Source organism: Micromys minutus (assembly GCF_963924665.1).
Source record: "Micromys minutus genome assembly, chromosome: 4".
Taxonomy (NCBI): Eukaryota; Metazoa; Chordata; class Mammalia; order Rodentia; family Muridae; genus Micromys; species Micromys minutus.
In genome coordinates, this window is record NC_137973.1 from 25,342,711 (window position 1) to 25,364,789 (window position 22,079).

At 47.6% G+C, this 22,079-nt stretch overlaps 1 protein-coding gene across 1 annotated transcript; it reads left to right on the plus strand.

Moving 5' to 3' along the window:
- SSR2 (signal sequence receptor subunit 2) lies at positions 1–6,754 on the plus strand. Its single transcript, XM_080915886.1, has 6 exons — positions 1–48; positions 258–412; positions 1,203–1,301; positions 2,710–2,818; positions 5,034–5,111; positions 6,240–6,754. The coding sequence occupies exons 1-6, from the start codon at positions 16–18 to the stop codon at positions 6,348–6,350; spliced, it is 585 nt and encodes a 194-aa protein (XP_080772012.1). The 5' UTR covers positions 1–15; the 3' UTR covers positions 6,351–6,754.
- Positions 6,755–22,079: the final 15,325 nt, after the last annotated feature.

Consider the following 22,079-nt stretch of genomic DNA (forward strand, 5'->3'; position numbering starts at 1 on the left):
TTGTCTTCCGGTTTTATGTGGCCCAGGGAGGCGTTTCGGGTACTCACGGTGAGTCTGGGCGTAGCAGGAACGCTGAGGGTCCCCGGTGACCCAATCTGGCCCGCAGCGCGGTGCACACTGCTGTGTCTGGGGGCGGTTCTCGGGGCCCGCGGCTGCCAGCGTGGTGGCGGGGCTGGAGTGTGGCGCCGCACAGGCTGCCTAGCTGGCAGTGTGTTCCATGCTTGGGTCGATTATTCACTTTGCTCTTCTTTCCAAAGATGAGGCCGCTGGCGATTGTGCTGTTGACTCTGTTAGCCGTTAGTCAAGCAGAAGAAGGAGCCAGGCTTTTGGCCTCCAAATCATTGCTTAACAGATACGCCGTGGAAGGGAGGGACCTGACCCTGCAGTATAACATCTACAATGTCGGCTCCAGGTAACGGCCTAGGGTTACCAAGCCCCTTTCTGAATTCTGAGCTTCCACGTGGGCATAAGAGAACATTTTGCTGGGGAGTGAATTCTCTTTTGGAGTACTCCAGCATCGAGTGTAGTGAGTGAATGAAAATATACTGAAGGACTTACTTTTCTCGGGTTGATTTTTGAAAGTGAAGGCATCCTTAGCTGAACTACCAGGAACTATCCTCCACTTTGGGGTCCTGGAAGGCTTTCAAAGGCAGGAATAAATTCAGCATGTGAAAAAGGAAATTCAGACACAGAATAGACATCCTGCCCTCTTACTTGAGTGCAAACTCCTGGCTTTCATTGACGATCACTTTTTTGTTTTTTGTTGGCTTGTTTTTCTTTTTGTTTGTTTGTTTGTTCTTCAAGACAGAATTTCTCCGTGTAGCTGTCTTAAAACCCACTCTGTATACCAGGCTGGCCTCAAACTCACAGACATCTGCTTCCTGAGTGCTGAGATTAAAGGCATACACCACTGCAGGCTCCCATGAGCACTTTAACTGCTGTTCTTTCCTTTATATTTCTTTTCCATTTTTATCTGACTTCCACTGTCTCAATATTAGAGCAGGAATATAGCTTTGGGCGAATTCACTTCTGAGTATTTGAATATTCTGGTGTTTCTGAGCAACGGAATCCAGTCTTTGATCTGGATTCTTCAAAACAGAACCAACTTATTATGGGGGTTTCTTTCGATCAGCAGGTGGGTTTTCTGGTTAGCTCCCTTAATTTTTATGTTCCTCACTCTTTTTGTTTCCTCTGCTTTCCAGTGCTGCATTAGATGTGGAATTATCTGACGATTCCTTCCCTCCAGAAGACTTTGGGATTGTCTCTGGTATGCTCAATGTCAAATGGGACCGGATTGCCCCGTATCCTTTTTTTATAGGGATGAGGGCTGAGAAAGAGACATACTGGAAGACTGCAGGGGTACTGCAAACAAACTGGGTGTTGGGCCCATTTCTTGTCGTATATTTGGGAAGGATGAGGTGTCAGCTGTGTGAGTGTGCCTTCCTTCAGGCTGTATTTTTGTTTGTATTTTTGTTTTTGTTGTGTGTACTATATTTTTAAGAACTTCTGTCGTGGACTGGGGTGGTTTTTCTGTGCATAAGAGCACTTGTGTTTTTACAGAAGATAGAAGGCTGGTTCCCAACACTCTTTTCAGACAGCTAACTCACAGCCATCTGTAACTCTACTCCAAGAACTCCAAGGTCCTTTCCCAACATGCCTAGGCACTGACATCCATGTGCATATGCACAGAAACCCCTGGAACACGCACACAAATGTAAATATAAATAAGTAAAATCCACATCTTTAACACTAGCACTCTAGATAAAGAACCAATCTGGTCTGCCAGCCGGCTAGATACATACAGTGAGACCCTGTCTCAAAAAAAAAAAAAAAAAAAAAAAAAGTCAGACACCGTTAATTCCAGCAATCAGGAGGCAGAGGCAGATGGATTTCTATGAGTTTAGGCCACCAGTCTGGTCCACAGATCGAGTTCCAGGGTAGCCAAGGTTAGACAGACAGATAGATGGAGAAGAAATAATGATCATTGAAAGACTTCCTAAGCTGGTTAAAAACCTGTGTGTATTGTATTACTTTTATTGGGGGGGGGTCTCTACCTCATTCTTTTCTGTTTAGCTCCTGAATAAAGACACAAAAACTTGGTGTTTTATTTATAAGCTGCTGGCACTATGCTGAGCAGGTTCTGAACTATTCTAACCTAGATAGGAAATTAATAACCAGGTAAAAGCCCAATCACTTGCCAGTTGAGTCTTGTTGAGCCAAGTGCTTCTGATTCATCCTGCCTCATGGTGATGTCTGTTGGGAGCATTCTTACAGAACACAGTTTAATACAATATACCAAGATTAGGTTACAGTCTGGACTGGGGCCTAGAATTCAGCTTCTGAACACACAGCACACAAGACTAACCCTGACATGTTTGTGTATCTCTACATGGTTTAGCAGTTAAGAGCACTTGATACTCTTTCAGAGGACCCAGGTCTACTCCCAGCATATTATATATCATTTGTACATTATACCATATGTTCATATGGTAGGCATGAAGTCACTTTGTGAGTTGTTAATTGTTTTGTGAACAGGACGGAAAGGTGGTTACTGCTTTGTTTCACTGTGTTTTTGAGAAAGGGTTGCTGTGTAGCTCTAACTGTCCTAGAACTCACAGAAATCTGCCTGCCTCTACCTCCTGGGATTAAATGACTGCACCACCACACTGGGCCTTCATCAGCTTTTTTCTTCCTTAACCCTTGGGCTAGTGCTAGCAACGTCTCCCACACAGTGGTCCTGCGTCCTCTCAAAGCTGGTTACTTCAACTTCACTTCTGCAACAATTACTTACCTGGCCCAGGAGGATGGGCCTGTTGTGGTAAGTTCTCCAAACCTTGAGCTGGGTGGGGCTCCAATTTCCTAAAAAACTCCCTAGTTTGTTTTCAAAATGTATGGGTTGATTTGTGTGTGTGTTCTGTGTGTGTGCGCGTGTGCGCGCGCGCGCACGCGCGCGCATGTATGTTGGGTGCTCGTAAAAGCCAGTAGGCATCTAATTCCCTGGTTGTCTCTCCTTAAAAACACTTGCAAAAGATTTCCATAGCAGCTGCTAAGATCGGTTGACTGTATACCTGGAATGGTCCTAGTGAAGTCTGGTTCCAGTCTTAAGGTTCCAGAACCAAAGACCATAGCTTCTCTTCCCTCTGTTCGTTTGCTCTCCCTTTAGTCTGTGTCACCTGTTCTCCATTTTATAACTGTCCTTGCCATTTTCTGTCACTATCCTAAGGCTCCTCTGTTACGGTCTTTCCCTCTCTAAGAAGGTTCTGTTTACCACCCAGAAACCAAAGCTTTTCCACCTACTGTTGTACCGCTTCAGGAGCCTGCCTGCCCACCCCCTCTCTCTTTTGGTTATTGAGACACATTCACTATGTAGTCCTGACTAGCCTGGGACTCATCATGTAAATTAGGCTAGCCTCACCAGAGACTGACCTGCCTCTGCTTCCCAAGTATTAAATGGGGTTAAAGGTATTTGCCATCTAAGACTCTGGGAGGTGGGTGAGGGATAGGGGGTGGTCTTTGTTTCTTTTGTTTTATTTTTGGAGACTGATTCTTACTGTGTCCTCCTGGGTGGCCTAGAACTCACTTTGTCAACCTGGCTGGCCTGGCATTTGTGACAGTGCCAAGATTCCACCTATCCAGCTGTGACCTCACCATCACTGTCCTCAGCTTCGTTTTTAATAAATTAATTGGCTGATTGAAATTTTTATTTTAATTAGTGAATTTTTTTTTTGAGATAGGGTTTCTCTGTGTGTATCCCTGGCTGGCCTCAAACTCAAAGAGATCTGCCTTCCTCTGCCTCCTGATTGGGACTGAAGGTGCACATCACTATAACCAGCTGATTTAAAAAAAACAAATTTTAAGCTTAGATTGAGACAGATTCTCCTGTAGCCCAGGTTGGCCTTTCTCTAACTCAATATATGAATGAGGCCAGCCTTGAACTCCTCATCTTCTGACCTCAGTACCTAAGTACTACTAGTCCAAGTGTGAGCCACTATGCCCAGGACTACCTGGTACTCGGTGGGTTAACAGACACAAAAATCAAAGGCTCTCGCCACCTGAGAACAGAGTTGTTTGCAGTGTTTGGCCTCTCTTGAAAGCAAAGGAATGTGGAGCGGCCCCAGCCCTCCTCTGATAATGTACATTTGGGTGGGGTTTTAACATATTCAGGACGCTTCTTAGTACTTCAGCTGGGCTGTGGTCAGTCCTGTGACGTAGAAAAGGGTGTTTTCTCATAAGGAATGAGTAACTGTTCGAGGAGGACTTGTGCCTCCCCTCCGTTATACACCATGTCTTAGAGACAGGAGTGGGCCTAAGTCTGGTCCGTGGAGTTTTGGGTTTAGTTGTGCAGGTGGCCTGAGCTGTTAGCAGATACTGTGTGGTGAGTCCCACTCGGAGAGTTTGGCTCTCCTTGCTCCCAATCTTTCTTTTCAAATGCTAAAGGGAATCATCTCTCTGGTTTTTACATTTTTATTATTTATTTTTTAAGATAGGGCGTCTCTGTGTGACTCTGGCTGTCCTAGAACTCACTCTGTCGATCAGACTGACCTCTAATTTAGAGGCTGCCTGTCTGCCTCCCAGGTGCTGAGACTAAAGGTGTGCACCATGTTTCATCTATCTCATTTAAAAAAATTGTGTATCTGAGAGCTTTGCCTGCTTGTGTATGTGTGTATTACATGCATGCCTGGTGCCTCAGAAGGTCAGAAGGGATTGAGTTTCCTGGAACTGGACTTAGGGGTGGTGGTGAGCCACTATTCGGGTGCTGGGAAGCCATCTCTCTGTCCCTCAACAGCTTTTGCTTTTTTGTGTTTTTTTTTTTTTCTTTTTTTTTTCCTAGTACTGACAATCAAAGCCCAGGCCTCTTGTGCGCTGTGCTATCTACGAACTCTGCCACTTGAACCATAGCTCTGTTCTTTAAACATTCCTGCCTGTGTGTATTGGTAACCAAGCGTAATGCTTAGACGTGTCGGCAAGAGCAACCTGTTCTCAGATGAGGTGACTTCGAAGCTTGCCTTAACACCTTCTTTTTTCTTCTCCAGATTGGCTCCACCAGCGCCCCTGGACAGGGAGGGATCCTCGCCCAGAGGGAGTTTGACAGGAGATTCTCCCCCCATTTTGTAAGCACTTCCAGCATTCTCATCCCCTGGTGTGAGAACTCATTTAGCTCTGGGACTCCTTAGAACATTGGTAGATTTATTCTTGTCCTTTTTTTTTTTTTTTTTTTTCATGTGAGAGAGACAGACAGGCAGGCAGACAAAAAGACTCAGGGTTTTAGATAGATTCCTGATGTAAGCATGCCCAGATTTTTGTCAGTGAGCTCACAATAGCCAGCATCAAAAACGTGGACTTTTCCTCTGCTCAGCCTTTAGTAGAGGCCTGTGTCAGTTGGACCCCCCCAATAGATTCAGTGGGGGTCACCAAGTTTTGGAATAGTTGAGTGTTATGCACCACTGTGACCAGCTGGAGCTTGGAGAGAATTTTCCAGAGCTGACTAAACACTGAATGAGAGAATTTATTTAATTCATCCAGAGCTCCAAATAAGACAGAATCCTTCTCCATAAGATGACCTGGGGGCTGAGGATGTAGCTCAGTTGCTGAGTGTTTGCCCCACATGCTCAAGATCCTGGGTTCTACTGAGGCACCTCTTGGGAAGTGAAGACAGGGATCATTTAGTCACTTTGAAGCCGGCTTGGCTACATAGACACAGGAGCCACACAATTCCCCCGATGGCATAAGGGACTCCGTAGGGCATTGAAGGGGAAGCGCTGTGGTCAGTCGGGTCATGCACTGGGCCCTGGCTGGGCTATAGTCAGCACCACCTGTCCAGTCTGAGTCCAGAGAGGATTTAGCCAGGCAGAAAAGAGCCAACAAAGGACAGATTTTGAGAACAGCTCAGATTGACTCAAGGCCTGGTGTGAGCCAGGAATGATAAGTGTTAAACAAGGCTGGAAAGTGAGCAAGGTGAAGAAGGAGATAGCCCAAGGTCTTGGGAGACAGCATCTCTGTCAGGGTCATCCCCTTTCTCTAACACTGTCTAGAATTTGGGTGACGGGAGGCTTTGGCTGCACAGCTTGAAAAGGAGACTAGTTGTAGAAAGCTGCTTTGTCTGATGGGAGAGGCTGGAAAAGTCCTGCTTACAAAAATTCTGGGCCCTGCTGCTCCCTTCCCATTGGACTATTTCCTCCTTCCTCTTCTGTCCTATATCTGTACCAGACTCCTAAACAAGCCCTTGTTTTCCTCCACAGCTGGACTGGGCAGCCTTTGGGGTCATGACCTTGCCCTCCATAGGCATCCCTCTGCTCCTGTGGTATTCCAGCAAGAGGAAATATGATACTCCCAAACCCAAGAAGAACTGAGTGCAGTTTCCTCAGCCCTTTTCTCCCAAGAAACCAAGTGTTTTCTAGACTCCAGAGGATATCAAATGTGTTCTCTTGTCCCTTGGCCTGTGGCTATTTTGTCCTGAATCTTAGAATGCAAGGGGAGGCCTGGAGGTTTAAGAGGGTCTTCCTGTTGTCACTGAAGCCATACAGACAGGACCACCTTTAGCCACAGCTTCAGGGCTTGAGGGTTCCACCAAGGTGCTGTTGGTATATTATTAGCAATGTGAACTCTTGGGGGTCCAGGAGGGGGCCCTTTGGATACTGTCTGACACCCCCATCCCCTGGCAGCTCCTCTCAAGAGGGTAGAAGATTTTGGGGACTACACAGGCTCTGCCTGGATTAGGGGCACTTACCAAATGTGTTTTTTAATAAAAACAAATGCCATAGCCATGTGTTTGTCTTGCTGTGAACAGACAGGTCATTTTGGAGCCCAGGTCCTGAAGCTCCAGCTCCAGGGCAAGCCAGTAGGCTTTCTTGGCCTTGAAGTGTGGTCTATTCTGAGCTTCGCCTGATTCCTCTTGAAGCCTTGTGGTCATCTTTTGTTGTTGGTTTCACATCAATCACCACACAGTCTTCCTTGTTGGCTCTCCACAGCTGCTGGCCTTTCTAGAAAATAGTTCTTAGGTCTGTTTCTAGCTCACTAGTTTCAGGTCTGTGCTTCTCAACCTGCAGTGGAAGGACCCTTTCACAGGGGTCAAATATCATATTCACATCACAATTCAGAACAGTGGTGAGATTGCAGCTATGAAGTAGCAATGGAAGTAACCTGTGATTCTCAGACCACATGAAGCTCAAGAAAAAGGACAACCACAGTGTGGACACTTCAGTCCTTAGAAGGGGAAACAAAAATAATCTCGGGAAGTATGGAGACAAAGCTTGGAGCAGAGTCTGAAGGAAAAGCCATCCAGACACTGCTCCATCTGGGGACCCATCCCATATTCAGCTACCACACCCAGACAATATTGCTGATGCCAAGAAGTGCATGCTGACAGGAGCCTGATAAGAGCTGTCTCCTGAGAGGCTCTGCCAGAGCATGACAGATACAGAGGCAGATGCTCACAGCCAACCATTGAACTGAGAACGGGGTCCCCAATGGAGGAGTTAGAGAAAGAATTGAAGGGGTTTGCAACCTCATAAGAACAAAAATACCAACCAACCAGAGCTCCCAGGGATTAAACCACCATCCCAAGAGTATATATGGATGGACCCATGGCTCTAGCTTCACATGTAGCAGAGGATGGCCTTATTGGGCATCAATGGGAGAAGCTCTTGGTCCTGCTAAGGCTTGATGGTGCAGTGTAGGGGAATATCAGGATGGGGAGGTGGGAGGGTATGGTAGGTGGGTTAACAACCTCATAGAAGCAGGGGGAGGGGTGATGGGACAGGGGATATGGAGGGGATCCCAGGAAAGAGGATAACATTTTAAATGTAAATAAAATATATCCTGTAAAATCAGGGAGAAAAAAAATGTTTAGGAGTCATCACAACATGAGGAACAGCATTAGGAAGGTTGAGAACCACTGCTGTAAGTAGCTTAGATGGGTCAGTGGTTAAGAGCACCAGCTGTTCTGTTGGACTTGGGTTTGATTCCCAGCATTCACATGGCAGTCCTCGGCCTCATCCAGTGTTTTCTTCTTGACTCTGCTGGCACCAGGTGTTCCATTAGGATGCAGATATTCGTGCAGAAAAAAACTCATATACATAATATACATAAGGTTTTTTTTTTTTTTAATTTAGCTTTTTTTTTTTTTTTCTTTTTTAAACTAAATGGCATCTCTTTGGGGCTGGAGAGATGGCTCAGCAGCAAGAACACATACTGCTCTTGCAGAGGGACCCAAACTCAGAAACTAGCATCTCATCTATGTCAAGTGACCTTTCCAGCGACAGTAGATCCACCCTTCTATGACCTCTGTAAGGCACCTGCACATATACCTATAAATGAGTTATTAAAGGAAATGGCTTCTGTTGAGTTGGAATTTTTTTTGTTTGTTTTAAGATGGTGTCATTGCATAGCTCTGGCTGTCTTGAAAGTCCCTTTATGAACCAGGCTGGCCTCAGGCTCAAAGAGATCCACCTGTCTCTGCTTCCAGAGTGCTGAGGTTAAAGGCCTGTGCCAAATGTCCAGCAACATTTTCTTTTTAGGTCAGGAGAAAAAATGCTGGGTTTCCCCATTGCGTTGGACCCTCTAGTAGCCAGTGGGAAAAGCAGCTTTGGCTTTTACAGAGTCAGTTTACTGTGGCTTCTCCACTGTAAACTGACTCTGTCCAACGCAGGAATGCCGTGGTCTGAGAACTGCCTCCCAGGCAGGAGGGAAACCCAACAAACACTGGCTTTGTTTCTGCCACTGAGTTTCCCCTTTAGATTCTACTCCTCAGCTCCCCTGCCTAACCGGTTTAACCTTTCCTTTACCCAGCTGTGGGAGCCTCTGGGTCCCTGAAAGATGAAAAGGACTTGGAGACAACGGGAAGCTCCAAATGGGGTGGCCCTCAGGCAGCTAACATCCTTCTTTCAGGCCCTGGAGCTTGGACACCCCAGCGCCAGCCAGGTCAGGAATCGAGGATTGCTCTTATTCATCGCAATTCGGTGGGACCTTGGAGATGCTCAGACGGGTGCAGGGTGAGCAGGTGTAGGGGTATATCCAGTGGGGAGTGCATCTGATAGAGAGGATCTTGTCTAGTATACTGAACCCTTCCTTTCCAGAGAGGGACGCCTTGTTTCCCATGTATGCTCTCTTCTGGAGTAAGAGAGTTAAGTCACAGGAGGAGGGCTCTCCTGCCCACAACAGGATGGACTTGGGCAGGTGACATAAAGCTGTTTCCTTTTCGGGGGCGGGGGGGTCTCTTCTAGAAGGCAGGGGAGCTCTCCTTTTCCTTGCACAGGTCACCTCGTTGGTGTATGGACTGGCACTGGATGTCATGGGTACCATGAAAAGAGGCCAATCTCCATACTTCATCTCTCAAGAGATCAGCTGCCTTGGAGTCAGGGTGGAATGTGAGCCTCCCCTCAGCAGTGGCTGGGGAGAATGTAAGCACTCCTGAACTCTGTAGACAGGCTTAGCTGAAATAGTTGGCTTCAGCACTGCCTTTGTCACCCTCAGGCAATCAGATAGGATGACTGCCAACAGCGGCTCCTTGATATGAGGTCTCTCTCTCTCTCTCTCTCTCTCTCTCTCTCTCTCTCTCTCTCTCTCTCTCTCTCTCTCTCACACACACACACACACACACACACACACAGTCTCAAGGGTGTGAACCCTGAATCAGGTCATATGCTGATCTGTGAGAGGAGAAGGAAGATGAGCAACCACCTCATTGCCCTGAGGATTGGGTGCCCAAATGGAGGCTCCACCCTAAAGAATAGATAGCCAGCAGGGGCGGCCAGGTCTCTTCTGTCTTCTGCAGGCCAGTCCTCCAGCCCTCCCACAGCTCCCGGGCAGCATCGCATCTCCACTCAGAGGGAGCCAGCAGCTTCCATTTCTGCTCCCCTCACATCTAGGCCTTCAGACCTGAAGAACCTGGAGAGTAGGACAGCCAACCTAGCAAGGAGAACGGGGTGGGGTGGGGGCAGTTTAGTGGAGAGACAGGAAGTTAATCTCCCTGGAGGGCACAGCTGAGGTACAGAGAGAAGCACTGACCACACAGCGGGGGATCCCAGCCCCTAGATGGCCACTCAGTGTTGGCCTCTGGCAATCCCCACCAAGACTGTTTAATGTGGATTTCCATGCACTCCTCCCCACTAAGACACAAGCATTTCTTCTGTGTTCTGGGGGGGGGGAGCAAATCACTGTCCCTTTCTCATATTTGGCTGGGGCATGTAGGGAAGGGTACATCGTTCCTTCTGGCCACAGTTGCCTTTTCCCCTCACCCACAGCAAGGACTTCAGAGCCAAGGATAGCTGACCATAGACAACTAATGTGTTCGCTTTTTCCAATAGGTCACGAAGGACAAAGTAAGTTGTCTTATCCAGAGATCACCGGCAGATGGCAGTCTAGCAAATTTATTTTTATTTATTGTTTTCTTTGACAAGAGTTTCAAAACTTGTCTCTGTAGATAAGACTAGCCTGAACTCACTAGATAGCCCAAGTTGGCCTGTCCCAGAGTTCTACCACAAATTTATTTACTAAGTGACTACCACAAATCCAATACTTCCCTCCCATTGGCTGCCTTGATTTACAAGTGGGGAACGAAGTAACTGGTCCGAGGCACTGTAAATCATAGAAGGCCAATCAATTTCTCAAGGAGACCTTTCCAGCAGCCACAGGATCCTTCACGGCACACTCCCTGTTATCTCAGAAAGTTCAAGCTGTGCCAAGCTGCCCTCTGCCCAGAGGAAGAGGCAAGGGTTGAGTCCACACCCCTTAGGTTGTTACCAAGAAGAGGGTGGAGGAGCTGGTCAATTACCCGGCTGCCTGGTATCCAAAACAAGCCGAGCTGTGTGTTGGCATGTTAGCTGAGTTGCTGGCCACCCTGTTGCTGTCAGAGCTAGGGCCCTCCTCACCTGTGGCTGCCCTAATCTCTCTTCCTGTGTACTTGTATCGCAAATAAATACCTCTCCTCCCACTCGCTACTGTAACCTGCCTCTTAAAGGGACCAAAGCATAGCTTTTAAGCCTAATATGAGAGACGACCCTGCTGAGGGAAGGAAGACCTTGCTGTTAAGTAGGTCTCCAGCTGTAACCCTTACCCTGGGATGATGTTCCCCTTTCCCCACCCCAGCTTCTCCTGTTCCCTGTCAGAGGGAAGCTAAAAGTTCCCTGGTTGTCAGAGTCCTACATCCTCTCCCCTCAAGGGGACCCCAGCCTAGTTTCACACACCTGTTTCCATGGGAGACTGAGTCCCGGGACCACCCTTTGTTCAGGGAACACCCAGAGTAGGGCAGTGGCGCCAAAAGGGTTAAAGGCTAGCCACAGAACTGTCTAGGGTGTTTGAAGTAGGGTGGGGAAGGGAAGGGCTTAAGCAGTTGAAGAGGCAGCTGGTCAGCATTGCAATGAGTGCCCCCTGGCCCCTATGCAAACTTCTGGACCATGAACAGTTCCTGTAGAGGGACCAAGAGCGAGGCACCCCCACCGAGGTGCCCGGACAGACCTGTAGAGGGGTTGCCTGAAGCAGGACTTGTGCCCTTACTGAAGTCACCAGCTGAGGGCAAGAACAGGTTTCCTACCCTCGGGACCTCTTCTAGGTCTGGTGAGTCTCTTCTTCCCTTTCCTGGGTCCTTGCTTGAGAAATGTCCATTCCTCAGGAAGCAGGGATGTCCAGGAGCTCCTCTGCACCCAGGAAGTAGCAAGAGAACTTACAGGTTTCTCACCAACACCTTACTTTCACTTCCCATTTCTAATTAGGGGGCAGCGTGTGTTTGTATAAGTGCTATGCGTATGTGTTTGTGTGCATGTGTGTGTATGCAAAAAGGAAAAGGAGGAGTAACAGCCAATAATTAATTAACACGACATGCATATCAAATGTTGATAAACCCTTTTTATGTTTTCTTTTTTAATCTTTAGAACCCTGTAGGGTTAACATACTCAATCCTTGTATTAAATACAACATTTAAAGGATTTAGATAACTAACCTGTGTCCATCAAGATGTAAGTTGTAGGACTAGGTTTCAAAGTCAAGTTCATTTGACATCCAACTCTGTTATGTTGTCATTAAGAGCAAAAGCAAAACAAAGTCCCACTATAATTTTTATCCTGTGGTGCTGGGACTAGAACCCAGCTCCTCTATTAACTGTGTGAGTCTCCACCACTGAACTAAGACCAGCCAGGGCTATGTTTCTTTTTCTTTCCTTTTCCTTTTCTTTTTTTAAATATTTATTTATTTCTACTTCATATGCACTGTGTCGCCTGCATGTATATCTGTGTAAGAGTTTTAGATCATTTGAAATTGGAGTTAGAGACAATTATGAGCTTCCATGTGGGGCTGGGAATTGAACCTGCATCCGGTGCTTTTAACCACGACTTATTTCTCCAACTCTGCCCTCCCTCTTATTGAGACAGGGTCTTCCTGTATTTCTGGCTATCCTAGAACTCACTATGTAGATCAGGCTGACTTCAAACTCACAGAAATTTATCTGTCTCTTCCTCCAGAGTGTTGACTAAAGGTGTGCACACTCCTGCCCAGCCTCAACTATGTTCAGGACAAGGATGTCCACAGACTCTGGGAACCTGCCCTAGCACCTCTTGTGTCTGGAAGTATTTCTTTTCTCCTAGAGAGTTAGTTATGAGATGTCATAAGCCTTTATAAGATTTTTTTTCTTTTATAAATTTGAAAAGGAATTAACAAGGATTATGGTGTAATGGCATGACTTTGTCCTTAATTTTTTAAATGTGGGGGCTAAGAGGAATGACCAAAGCACATTTTTGTTTGAAAACTACCATCATGAAATCTAATTTTTGTAAGCTAATAAAAACTGTGAATTCACACTTATAATTTAGTAAAGAAACTTTAAAAGGGAAAAGAGGATGGAGGCGCTGCTGTTGAGGGTGTCATTTTGTTGTAAAGCTTCATGCATAAAGCCTAGTGCGTGAGCCTAAGAGCCACAGAACAATCTCAGGACCAGTCATTCTTTCCTGAAGCCAAGCTCTTCTAGAGTCTAGGCTGTCCCACTGTCCTAACAGGGCTTACCCACCCTACCAACTACTTTAGCGTTTCCTGGGATCCGCCAGGTTAATTTCTTGTGTCACCCTGGCCAAAGTCTCCTCAGATGCCCCTCTGAACCTCAGACCTTCTCCTACTCCACCCTTTTGGCACAGATACCACAGTGCCTGCTGAAAAACTGGCAGAGAGACAAGGATTGGCTGCATTTGACAGGTCTTTGCTTCCTTATCCTACACCTTGCTGACTGGACTAGGACCCAGGGCTCCTACTACGAGGCACACAGTCACAAGCCCAGGGGTGGGGTAAGGTGGGGAGGAAGGCAGCATCTTTAAACTCAGCTTGCAAACAAACAAAACAAGGCTGATGATCACCTTTGGAAACAGCAAAATTCCGGACTGGTGCGTGAGCCTTGAGTGTCACAAAGGAGTGGGTGGGGCCGTGTTGAGATGCCTGCCCGGTGACTTAGAGGACTGTGTGGTTGGATTAGAGTCTGGGGATGCTTGACTACCTTCCCAGCTTGGAACTTTTGGAATTTCCTAACAGTAAAGGCAACAGTTGCTCTGTGGGTCATGGCTGCAGGGGAATGCCCGTTCAGACTCAACACAAAAGCTGGCTTAGGTAAATGGGTTTTGGCCACACAAGCATCTGGTCATCTTTGCATTGATGTATTATTCTTCTGGCTCTGTACTTCAGTGTATGTTACAGTTTCCGGTGCTGGTTGCCGGATGAATGGATCTTCTCTACCCCTCCCCCTCCCCTCCTCCCTACCTTCTTCTCTGGTTTTTGTTTTTGTTTTTTTGTTTTTTGTTTGTTTGGTTTTTTTTGCTTTTGTTTTTGTTTTTATAATTACCCTGAGTGTTGACTGCTTTCAACTGTGACCAGAGTGTGGTGGTGCACATCTGACTGTTGCTTTTTGTTTAAGATTTTATTTATTTTATATATGTGAGTTACACTGTCACTGTCTTCAGACACACCAGAAAAGGGCATCAGATTCTATTACAGATGGTTGTGAGCCGCCATGTGGTTGCTGGGAATTGAACTCAGGACCTCTGGAAGAGCAGTCAGTGCTCTTAACCACTGAGCCATCTCTCCAGCCACTTCTTTTTCCTTTTGCCTTTTGGATATTGTGCTATTCTCTCCTCCACCTTGACAGGAAAGTCAGAGAAAGTTTCGGAACACCAGCACTCATCCAAAGCAGGCTGATAGGGAAGACAGAACATTCCTGCCATAGATGAGTGGTCCCATGGACAGGGTTAGAAAGAAAGTACAATGCTGGGGTCTCCCTGATGCTAAAAGCAGCTCTGTTCTAACCCTGCCTCTCACTGTTGGAGTCATTGTTATCTCGGGGCTTCTGTTGCTGTGATAAACACCACAGCAACCTGGGGGAGAGAAGGTCCAGCCTACTGCTTACAGTAAGTACAGCATATAGAGAAGTCAGGGCAGGAACTTAGGTGCAGGAACTGAAGCAAAGGCCATGAAAAACCCCAGCTTGCTCCCTGAAGCTTGCTCACTCTGCCTCTCACCGAGTGGACTGGACCCACTCAAATTAATCATTAATCAAGAAAATGCCCTTGTAGGCCAATCAATCTGGTGGAGACATTTTCTCAATTGATTTCCCCTCTGGCTTGTGTCAAGTTGACAAAAGGTAGCCAGTCCAATGGTTTGCCTTTCTCTTTTATGTTTATGTATGTATTGTACGTGTGTGAGAGAGATGTGGGAGTACCATGGCACATTCATGGAGGTCAGAGGACACGGTCTTACAAAACAAGGGGCTGAATGACTCTGATTGAGAGCACGGCATGTTCTTCCTGGAGGCCCAGATTGGATTCTTAGCAGCCACATGGTGGCTTATAACCATGTGTAACTCTAGACTCAGGAGGATCTGATGTCTTCTAGTTTCTGAGGGGAACACGTAGGCAGGCAGAATACACATGCATATAAAATAAAGGTTATTAATAATCATAATAACAACAACTAGTTAGGAGATGGTGGCACAGGCCTTTAATCCCAGCACTCGGGAGGCAGAGTCAGGAGGACCTCTGAGTTTGAGTCCAGCCTGGTCTACAGAGTGAGTTCCAGGACAGCCGGGGCTACACAGAAAAACCCTGTTTCAGGGGGAAAAAATGTCTGGGTGTAGTAACACGTGTCTTTAATCCCAGCATTTGGGAGGCAGAGGTAGGTGGATCTCTGTGAGTTCAAGGTCAGCCAGGGCTACACAGTAAAAATTATTGCAAAAATAAATAAAAAGTTGTAGTAGTTTAGAGGCTGAAACAGGTGAGTTTTCCATGAATTCTTGAAATACTTAGGTTACATAGGGCGATCTTGTCTCAAAACCCAAAATCTAGGAATGTAGCAGAGTAGTCGGACATTTTCCTGGCATATGTGAGCTCCTGGGTTTGACATTCAGCACTGTTAGTGTTGACAGGACAGATTTGGCCTCATCACCTAAGGTTTGCCATGATCTATTCTAGAAGACTCCTCCCAGCACTCCTTTCCAGGGGCTCTGAGCTTCAGGAAGGCTGTGACTGACTGAATAACTTTTCTCCTTAATAACTTTGCAACCCAGTGGTGTGAGTGTCCGGCTGTGACTTTTCGTTTTCTCTCTTTGTCTGAAGATAAAACAGCAGGTCACCTCACATGATACCCATTTCTGCTTCTGTCTTAAGGTCATTGTCTCTCTGGTTTCCCTTCCAGGAAGCCCCAAACAGCAGCGGCAACAATAGAATATGTTCCTAGCATGCCCTTTATGTTAGTTGCATGATGTCATCTCTCCCACCACCTCAAGAAAGGGTCTATCTGTGTAGCCCCGGCTGCCCTGTAACTCTCGATGTGGACCACGCTGGCCTCTGCCTCTAGTGCTGGGAAAAGTTGAGCAGTACTGTGCTCAGTAATTGTCAGTATCTTACTTCCTTGCAAGATAAGTGGATAGGATAGGTGTCTTTTTTTTGTTTCTTTTGTTTGTTTGGTTTGGTTTTGGTTTTTCAAGACAGGCTGTGCGGTCCTGATTGTCTTGGAACTTGCTCTGTAGACCAGGCTAGCCTCAAATTCATAGAGATCTGTCTGGTAGTCTCTGCCTTCTGGGTGCTGGGATTAAAGGCATGTGCCCCCACCACTAGGCCATAAGTGTCTTAATCATGATTCTATTTCTGTGAAGAGACGACATGTTCGAGGCAACCTATAAAAGAAAGCATTTAATTGATGTGCTGGAGCAATCGCTGAGAGTTTGCATTTGATTCACAGGCAGGAGGCCAAGAGAGGAGGCAGGGAGACACTGGAGCTGGTGTTGGTTTTTGAAACCTTAAATCTACCCCCCAGTGACACACCTCTCCAGCAGGGCCCCTCCCACTAATCTTTCCCAAAACAGTTCCACCAACTGGGGACCAAACATCTAAATACGGGAGTCTATGGAGCCATTTTCATTGAAACTACCACAGTAAGGAATGACATTCTTGCATTTTCTGACACAAATGACAGAAAGTAGAAGAGAAGGGGGAGGAGGAGGAGGAGGAAGAAGAAGAAGAGGAAAGAGGAGGAAGGCAGTAGCAGAAATCCAGGATCATTCTAGCTTAGGAAGGTTGTACTATCAAACCTAACTAAACCACAGTTACACCTGAAGAAAGCATTGGGTCCGCTTCGTGCTGCAGCGCCCCCTGCTGCACCTACTTAAAGTTCTCCTAGCACCCACAGTTGTGAGTGGTGAGCAGCTCCGTCGTCGATGAGGTCAGCACAGGAAAGGTGCAGACAGTCCAGGGCAGTAAGGGGTCAGGAAGATAGGTCAAGGGACAGCTGTTCTCTCCTGCTCTGTCGCTGCATCTCAAGTGCCTGTTTCAGAACTTGTGTCACCGGAAACAGTGATGTGACTTGATGTGACCTCAGTGCCTGCTTCCTTGTCCCTCAAGCCATTTCCTGAGGAAAGCAGGCAGGGGAAGGTGGGAGGGAGCAAAGAGGAGAACAAAGAGAGAGGCAATTCCTGGGAGGTGTCCTCTGACCTCCTTAAGCCCCCCAAGCCACATATACATAAATAAATAATAAAGGAGCCCACTTGTTTGCCCGCACATTCCACAGCACCAGCATGGAGGTCGGAGGACTTTTGGAAGTCTGTCCTCCTTTTTCTACAGTAGGATTCAGGCATTGGACTCAGTCAGACTTGCAAACACGTACCTTTACCCACTAAGCCACCCCACCAGGCCCACATAGGCCCTTTTCCCATTACCTTACCAAGCTAGAAGCTTTTTCCTTCCCTTGGCCAAAGTTATCCTGGTCTTCTTGTTTTGCTTTCTGGAGTCTCCTAGCTAGTAATATGTGCTGACCCATTGGTAGAAAAAAAGTTTGGTTTTTTGCTGTTGTTGGTTTTGTTTTTTTGAGTGTCCCGGGACTTACTATGTAGACCAGGCTCTTCTTGAACGCACACAGGTTTGCCTCTGCATCCTGAGATCTAAACATGTGCACTGCCTTACCTACCTACCCATCCTCCTTGCCAATTCTCTTAAAGAATTTGATAATTATGCGAGCACATGCTCTCTCTCTCTCTCTCTCTCTCTCTCTCACACACACACACACACACACACACACAGTGCTCCATGTCGGGAGGGGAGGGGGGTAATAATGAGCAGACAAGAACTTCACTTTAAATTTTTCATCGTGAGACAAGGTTTCACTGTGTGAGACAAGGTTTCACTGTGTAGACTCCACTGGCTTCCAACCCTCTTTAGAGCACACAGTGAGTGACCTTGAACTCCAGATTTTCCCGTCTGCCTAAGTGCTAAGGTTGCAGACACGTGCCACCACTCCCAGCCACGCTCTCCTCACTGGAAAGAACACACTGGATTAAGAGCTCGAAAAGCCAAGTTCTATACTGGACCCTGCGTGCAGCTGACCTCATGACCCGGAGCCAGGCATTCTCTGATTCTGCCTCAGCAAAGTGAGGGACAGAGATGCTCAGCAGCCTGGCTGTGGAGATTTCCCCATTCCAGCTTCTTCTCTTTTCTCTCTCTCTTTCTTTTTTTTTAGGGGGGTGAGCTAGGAGCTCAGTATGTAGTTCCAACTGGCCCGGAACTTGCTATGTAGACCAGGCTAGCCTCAAACTCACAAAGACCAGCCTGCCTCTGTCTTTCAAGTGCTGCGATTTAAAGTATGCGCTACCCATGCCCAGTTCCTTCCTTTCTTTTTTTTTTAAAGACTGGGCATCAGGCTGGAGAGATGGCTCATCAGTTAAGAGCACTGACTGCTCGCCTAGAGGTTGTGAGTTCAATTCTCAGCAACCAAACGGTGGCTCACAACCATCTGTAATGGGGTCTGATTCTCTCTTCTGGCCTGCATGAAAACAGAACACTCATGTACATAAAATAAGTAAATAAAACTTTTTTTTTAAAAAAGTAAAAGGCATGGTCTCACTTTTAGCACAAGCTAATATGAAAGTCAACATGCAAGCCAGCTTAGCCTGACCCCAACTCAGGGCCATCCCCCTGGCAGCGGCTGGAAGGGCGAGAACTGTAGGCCTGCAGCACCATGCCCACGCTGGCCTCCAAGGTTCTAGAACTCTGCTCACCTTCTCTTCCTTCTTGATTCAGAGCTGTCTCCGTGCACCTTCCATGAACAGATCGGTCCCAGGGGAGTCCTTCATAGGTGAAGACCTAGAGCCCCACGGCCTCCTCCTGTGCTGCCCATCTGCTGCTGAATCCAGAGAACAGCTGGAGGAAGTGGAGGGGAGGGAGGAAAGCCAAGAGGACAGCGATGGCTTCCATACATCACTCCTTAGAAGATCCGGGGCTTTCCGTGCCCACAGCCACACTAGTGACTCCCTTAAAAGACACAGTTGGGGGCCTGGCAAGGAGTTCCAGGCCCCAATAAGCAGGTGAGTCCCCAGGGCACCTCTTACCCTCCTTTGCCCATCTCTAGACCTTGCAGAACGTTAGAAAAGCACATCCTGGTGTCTTTGCCCCACCCCCACCCTGCCACAGATCTCTCTGGAGGAGAGAGGAGGATCTCTGAGGAATGACAGGAGTGGAAAGATCTGGAGAATCACAGCCCGGCCTGTGATGAAGCTTGGGAAGGATGGAGCTTCTAAAGCAGAGCTCTTCACAGTAGCATCTCAGTCCCACCTATGGCACAGGCAGGCAGGATGGGGTGGGAAGGAGAATTAGGTGGGTACCATCTGAGTTTCATAGCCCCACACAACAGAATAAAAGGAAAATTCAAGATCATACAATAATCTAACCTCTTCATTCTACAGACAGGAAATAGGTCCAGAGATCTTTTAAGAGGCTTCCTGTCGGAAGTCTGCTACACCGTTGGCTTCAGACTGAGGCAGATCCATCTCTTGGACAAAGCTGCATCCAGAAACAGCAGGAGTTTTATGTTTATTAGTCTGTCCGTTGGTTTTTTTTGTTTATTTTTGAGATAAAGCTTCAGGTAGCCCAGGCTGACCTCTCTTGAGTACTGAGATGACAGGGTCGGGCCACTCTGCTTGGCTGGGGACAGTTGCCCTTGCTCAAAGATCTGTATATTCTTAGCAGGCTTAGAGAGAAGGACCCATGCCTTCCCTATCTCCTGGAAAATCCCTGACCACTTCCCCCAAATAGAGGAAGTTAAGAAAGGAGAAGGTGGGGGAGGGGATTGTCCACGTGAGTCCCGTGTTAGTCCACCAAGGATAGTCTCTTGATGTGGGCATGGTCTTCTTAGACATGCCCTTAGCTCTGGTGAGCCGTTCAACATCCTTCAGCTCTTGGGCATGAGCCGAGCTTGACGGCCGGGGTGGGTGTTGCTGAGTGAGGGAGATGCTCCTGGGACTTTGTCCCACAGCTGGTTTTGTGGGAACTGGGTGAAAAACAATACCTTCCCACAAGGCTTGGTTGGAGTGTCTTTTGTGACGTCTGCCTACAGTTTGAGTGTCTTTTGTGACGTCTGCCTAGTTTCTCTGGGTGTCTCATTGTCACCCCCACATTCTGTGTCTCAGGTGCGGAGGGATGGAGGCTTTCCCTTAGCAGAGTGAAAGATGTCACCTGACACCAAACGGGGAGACTTCAGCTTGCCCTGCCCCTCCGTCCTTTCCGGAGGGTAGTACTGCTTTTCTACCAGCAGGGGCCGCTCTTGTCCGACGCCAACTGTGCCAGGGCCGAGCGTAGTTTGGGTCTGAGTTGTGCCTAGGCTAACAGGAAGGGCTGGGCTGGGGGCAAACAACAGGGCTGGGCTGAGGAACTGTTTGGTTCCTGGTGCCCATCACTTACTACTGGCTACAAGGCTTGTGGTGGCAATGTGTGTTTCAGGAGGAGACTGCAGTCATCGGAATGCCCAGTCTCCCAGGAAGCCCCCTTTCTACAGAGCCTCGAGGAATTGGGCACCCCTCTGGGAGCGCAGCAGCAGGAGCAGGAGCAGCAGAGCGGCCAACCCTTTCACTGGGTATGACAGACAGACCCCAGCCAGGCCAAGCCTGGCTCCCCCTCCTAATCTTCCCCTGCCAGCAACCACTCTGTACTCTTCTGTTCCATCAGCTGCTGAGTTTCTCTGTGCCCGGACCTGGCTCGGACTCCATCTGAGCGCATCTGAATCTGTCTTCTGTGGCCCTCTGTCTGCTTTCCTGTCTGTATGCGCTGTCCCGGACGCTTGGTAGCCTGTCTCTGTCTCTTTCTGTAACTTTGTTTCTTCATTTCTATGTCTGTCTCTCTGTATTGATGTGGGTATCTCTGTCCCCTGTCCCCTATCCCTCTGGAGGCTGTGGCCACTTCTTTCTGTGGGCCCTACAGTTCCCAGAGTTAGAACCTCACTTACTATTTGTGGGACTAAACTGGGCATCTGGTATACTGTAAGACACAGTAGCTCTCTAACAAGGTTTGACTAGGAATAGCAATTGAGAAAGGAGACAGAGTCTGGGTGTAGGTGGGTGCTTGTATATCACATGTGAGGCCCTGGGTTTAATCCCCAACAATAAAGGAGGGGCCTGGAAAGAGGGAGATAGGGAGGACCCAGCCATGGCTCAGCTTTGTAGATGAGGGAATATAATAGGGGAGTGGTGTCTCAGGATCCAAGGACCACCAAGAACACACAGGTTTGAGAGACCCCATGGCTCTGTAAGTGTCTTTCACTGCAGAGAGAGCCCCAAGCCTCAGAGCGAGCTCACACCCCAGCTGCCCAGGATCCTCTACTGTTAGAGTCTCTTAGGTGTGAAAGAAAGGCTGAGAGGAAGAGTTTGTAGGAGTAGCAGGACCCATCTTACTCCAGCTCTTATTTTTCTCCACCCACATCTCTGAAGGTTTTCTCCCCGGATACCCCTGTTTTGGGTGAGAAAATAGAAAGAGCAGACACTGAACCCCTAGATCGTCTTCGCTTAACAGCTGGTGGATCGATCTCCTCTTCCTCCATGTCAGAAACAAAACTGCCTTACAGTTGCAGTCATTAGAAGAAGCGCATTAGGCTGCCCGACCTGGAAGCTGGCATATAACATGGCAGGCATGACTTTGGGAAATGGTTTTGCTTTTTCTCAATTCTCTCTGTTTTTTGCCCAGATCCCCTTTCCCCTCTCATAACCCCTTTTAGTGTTGTGATTTCTTCTCTTGGCTTACCCCCCCCCAGATGTTCCCCCTGTTTATTATGTCCCTTCCCCCACTCATCTGATCTTTAAGGCCTCTCAATATTCTCTTTGCCTTAGTGGTTGGGGTTTTTGTTTTCTCTTTTTGTGGTATTCCTCCAGAGCCTGCGGACCAAAAGTCTGATTCAGTGGGGCTAGGCAGGGGCTGCAGACAGATGTCAACTAGCATAATCTCATTCCACAACTGACCTTTTCAAACTGTAAAGGAGTTTACAGTGTGTATGAGTGTGTGTGTGTGTGTGTGGTGAAGGGTCGCTCGCATGTGCTTGCAGTCCATACCTGACTGGTTGCTGGGACCTGATTTCTGGGCCTCTCACTTAGAAAGCAAGCACCTTCATGAGCACACGGCCACCTCTGCAGCTCTGACCTTCTAAGCTGCAACTTGCCCTCTGCTCTCCAACTCACCACAATGACAGATACTCTCTTTTATTTTCCCTTTCCTTTGGAGTTTATCTATTTTATTTTATTCCAGATAGGTCTACTTATGTACCCCAGGATGACTGTACCCCAGGCTGACCCCTCAGTCCTCCTG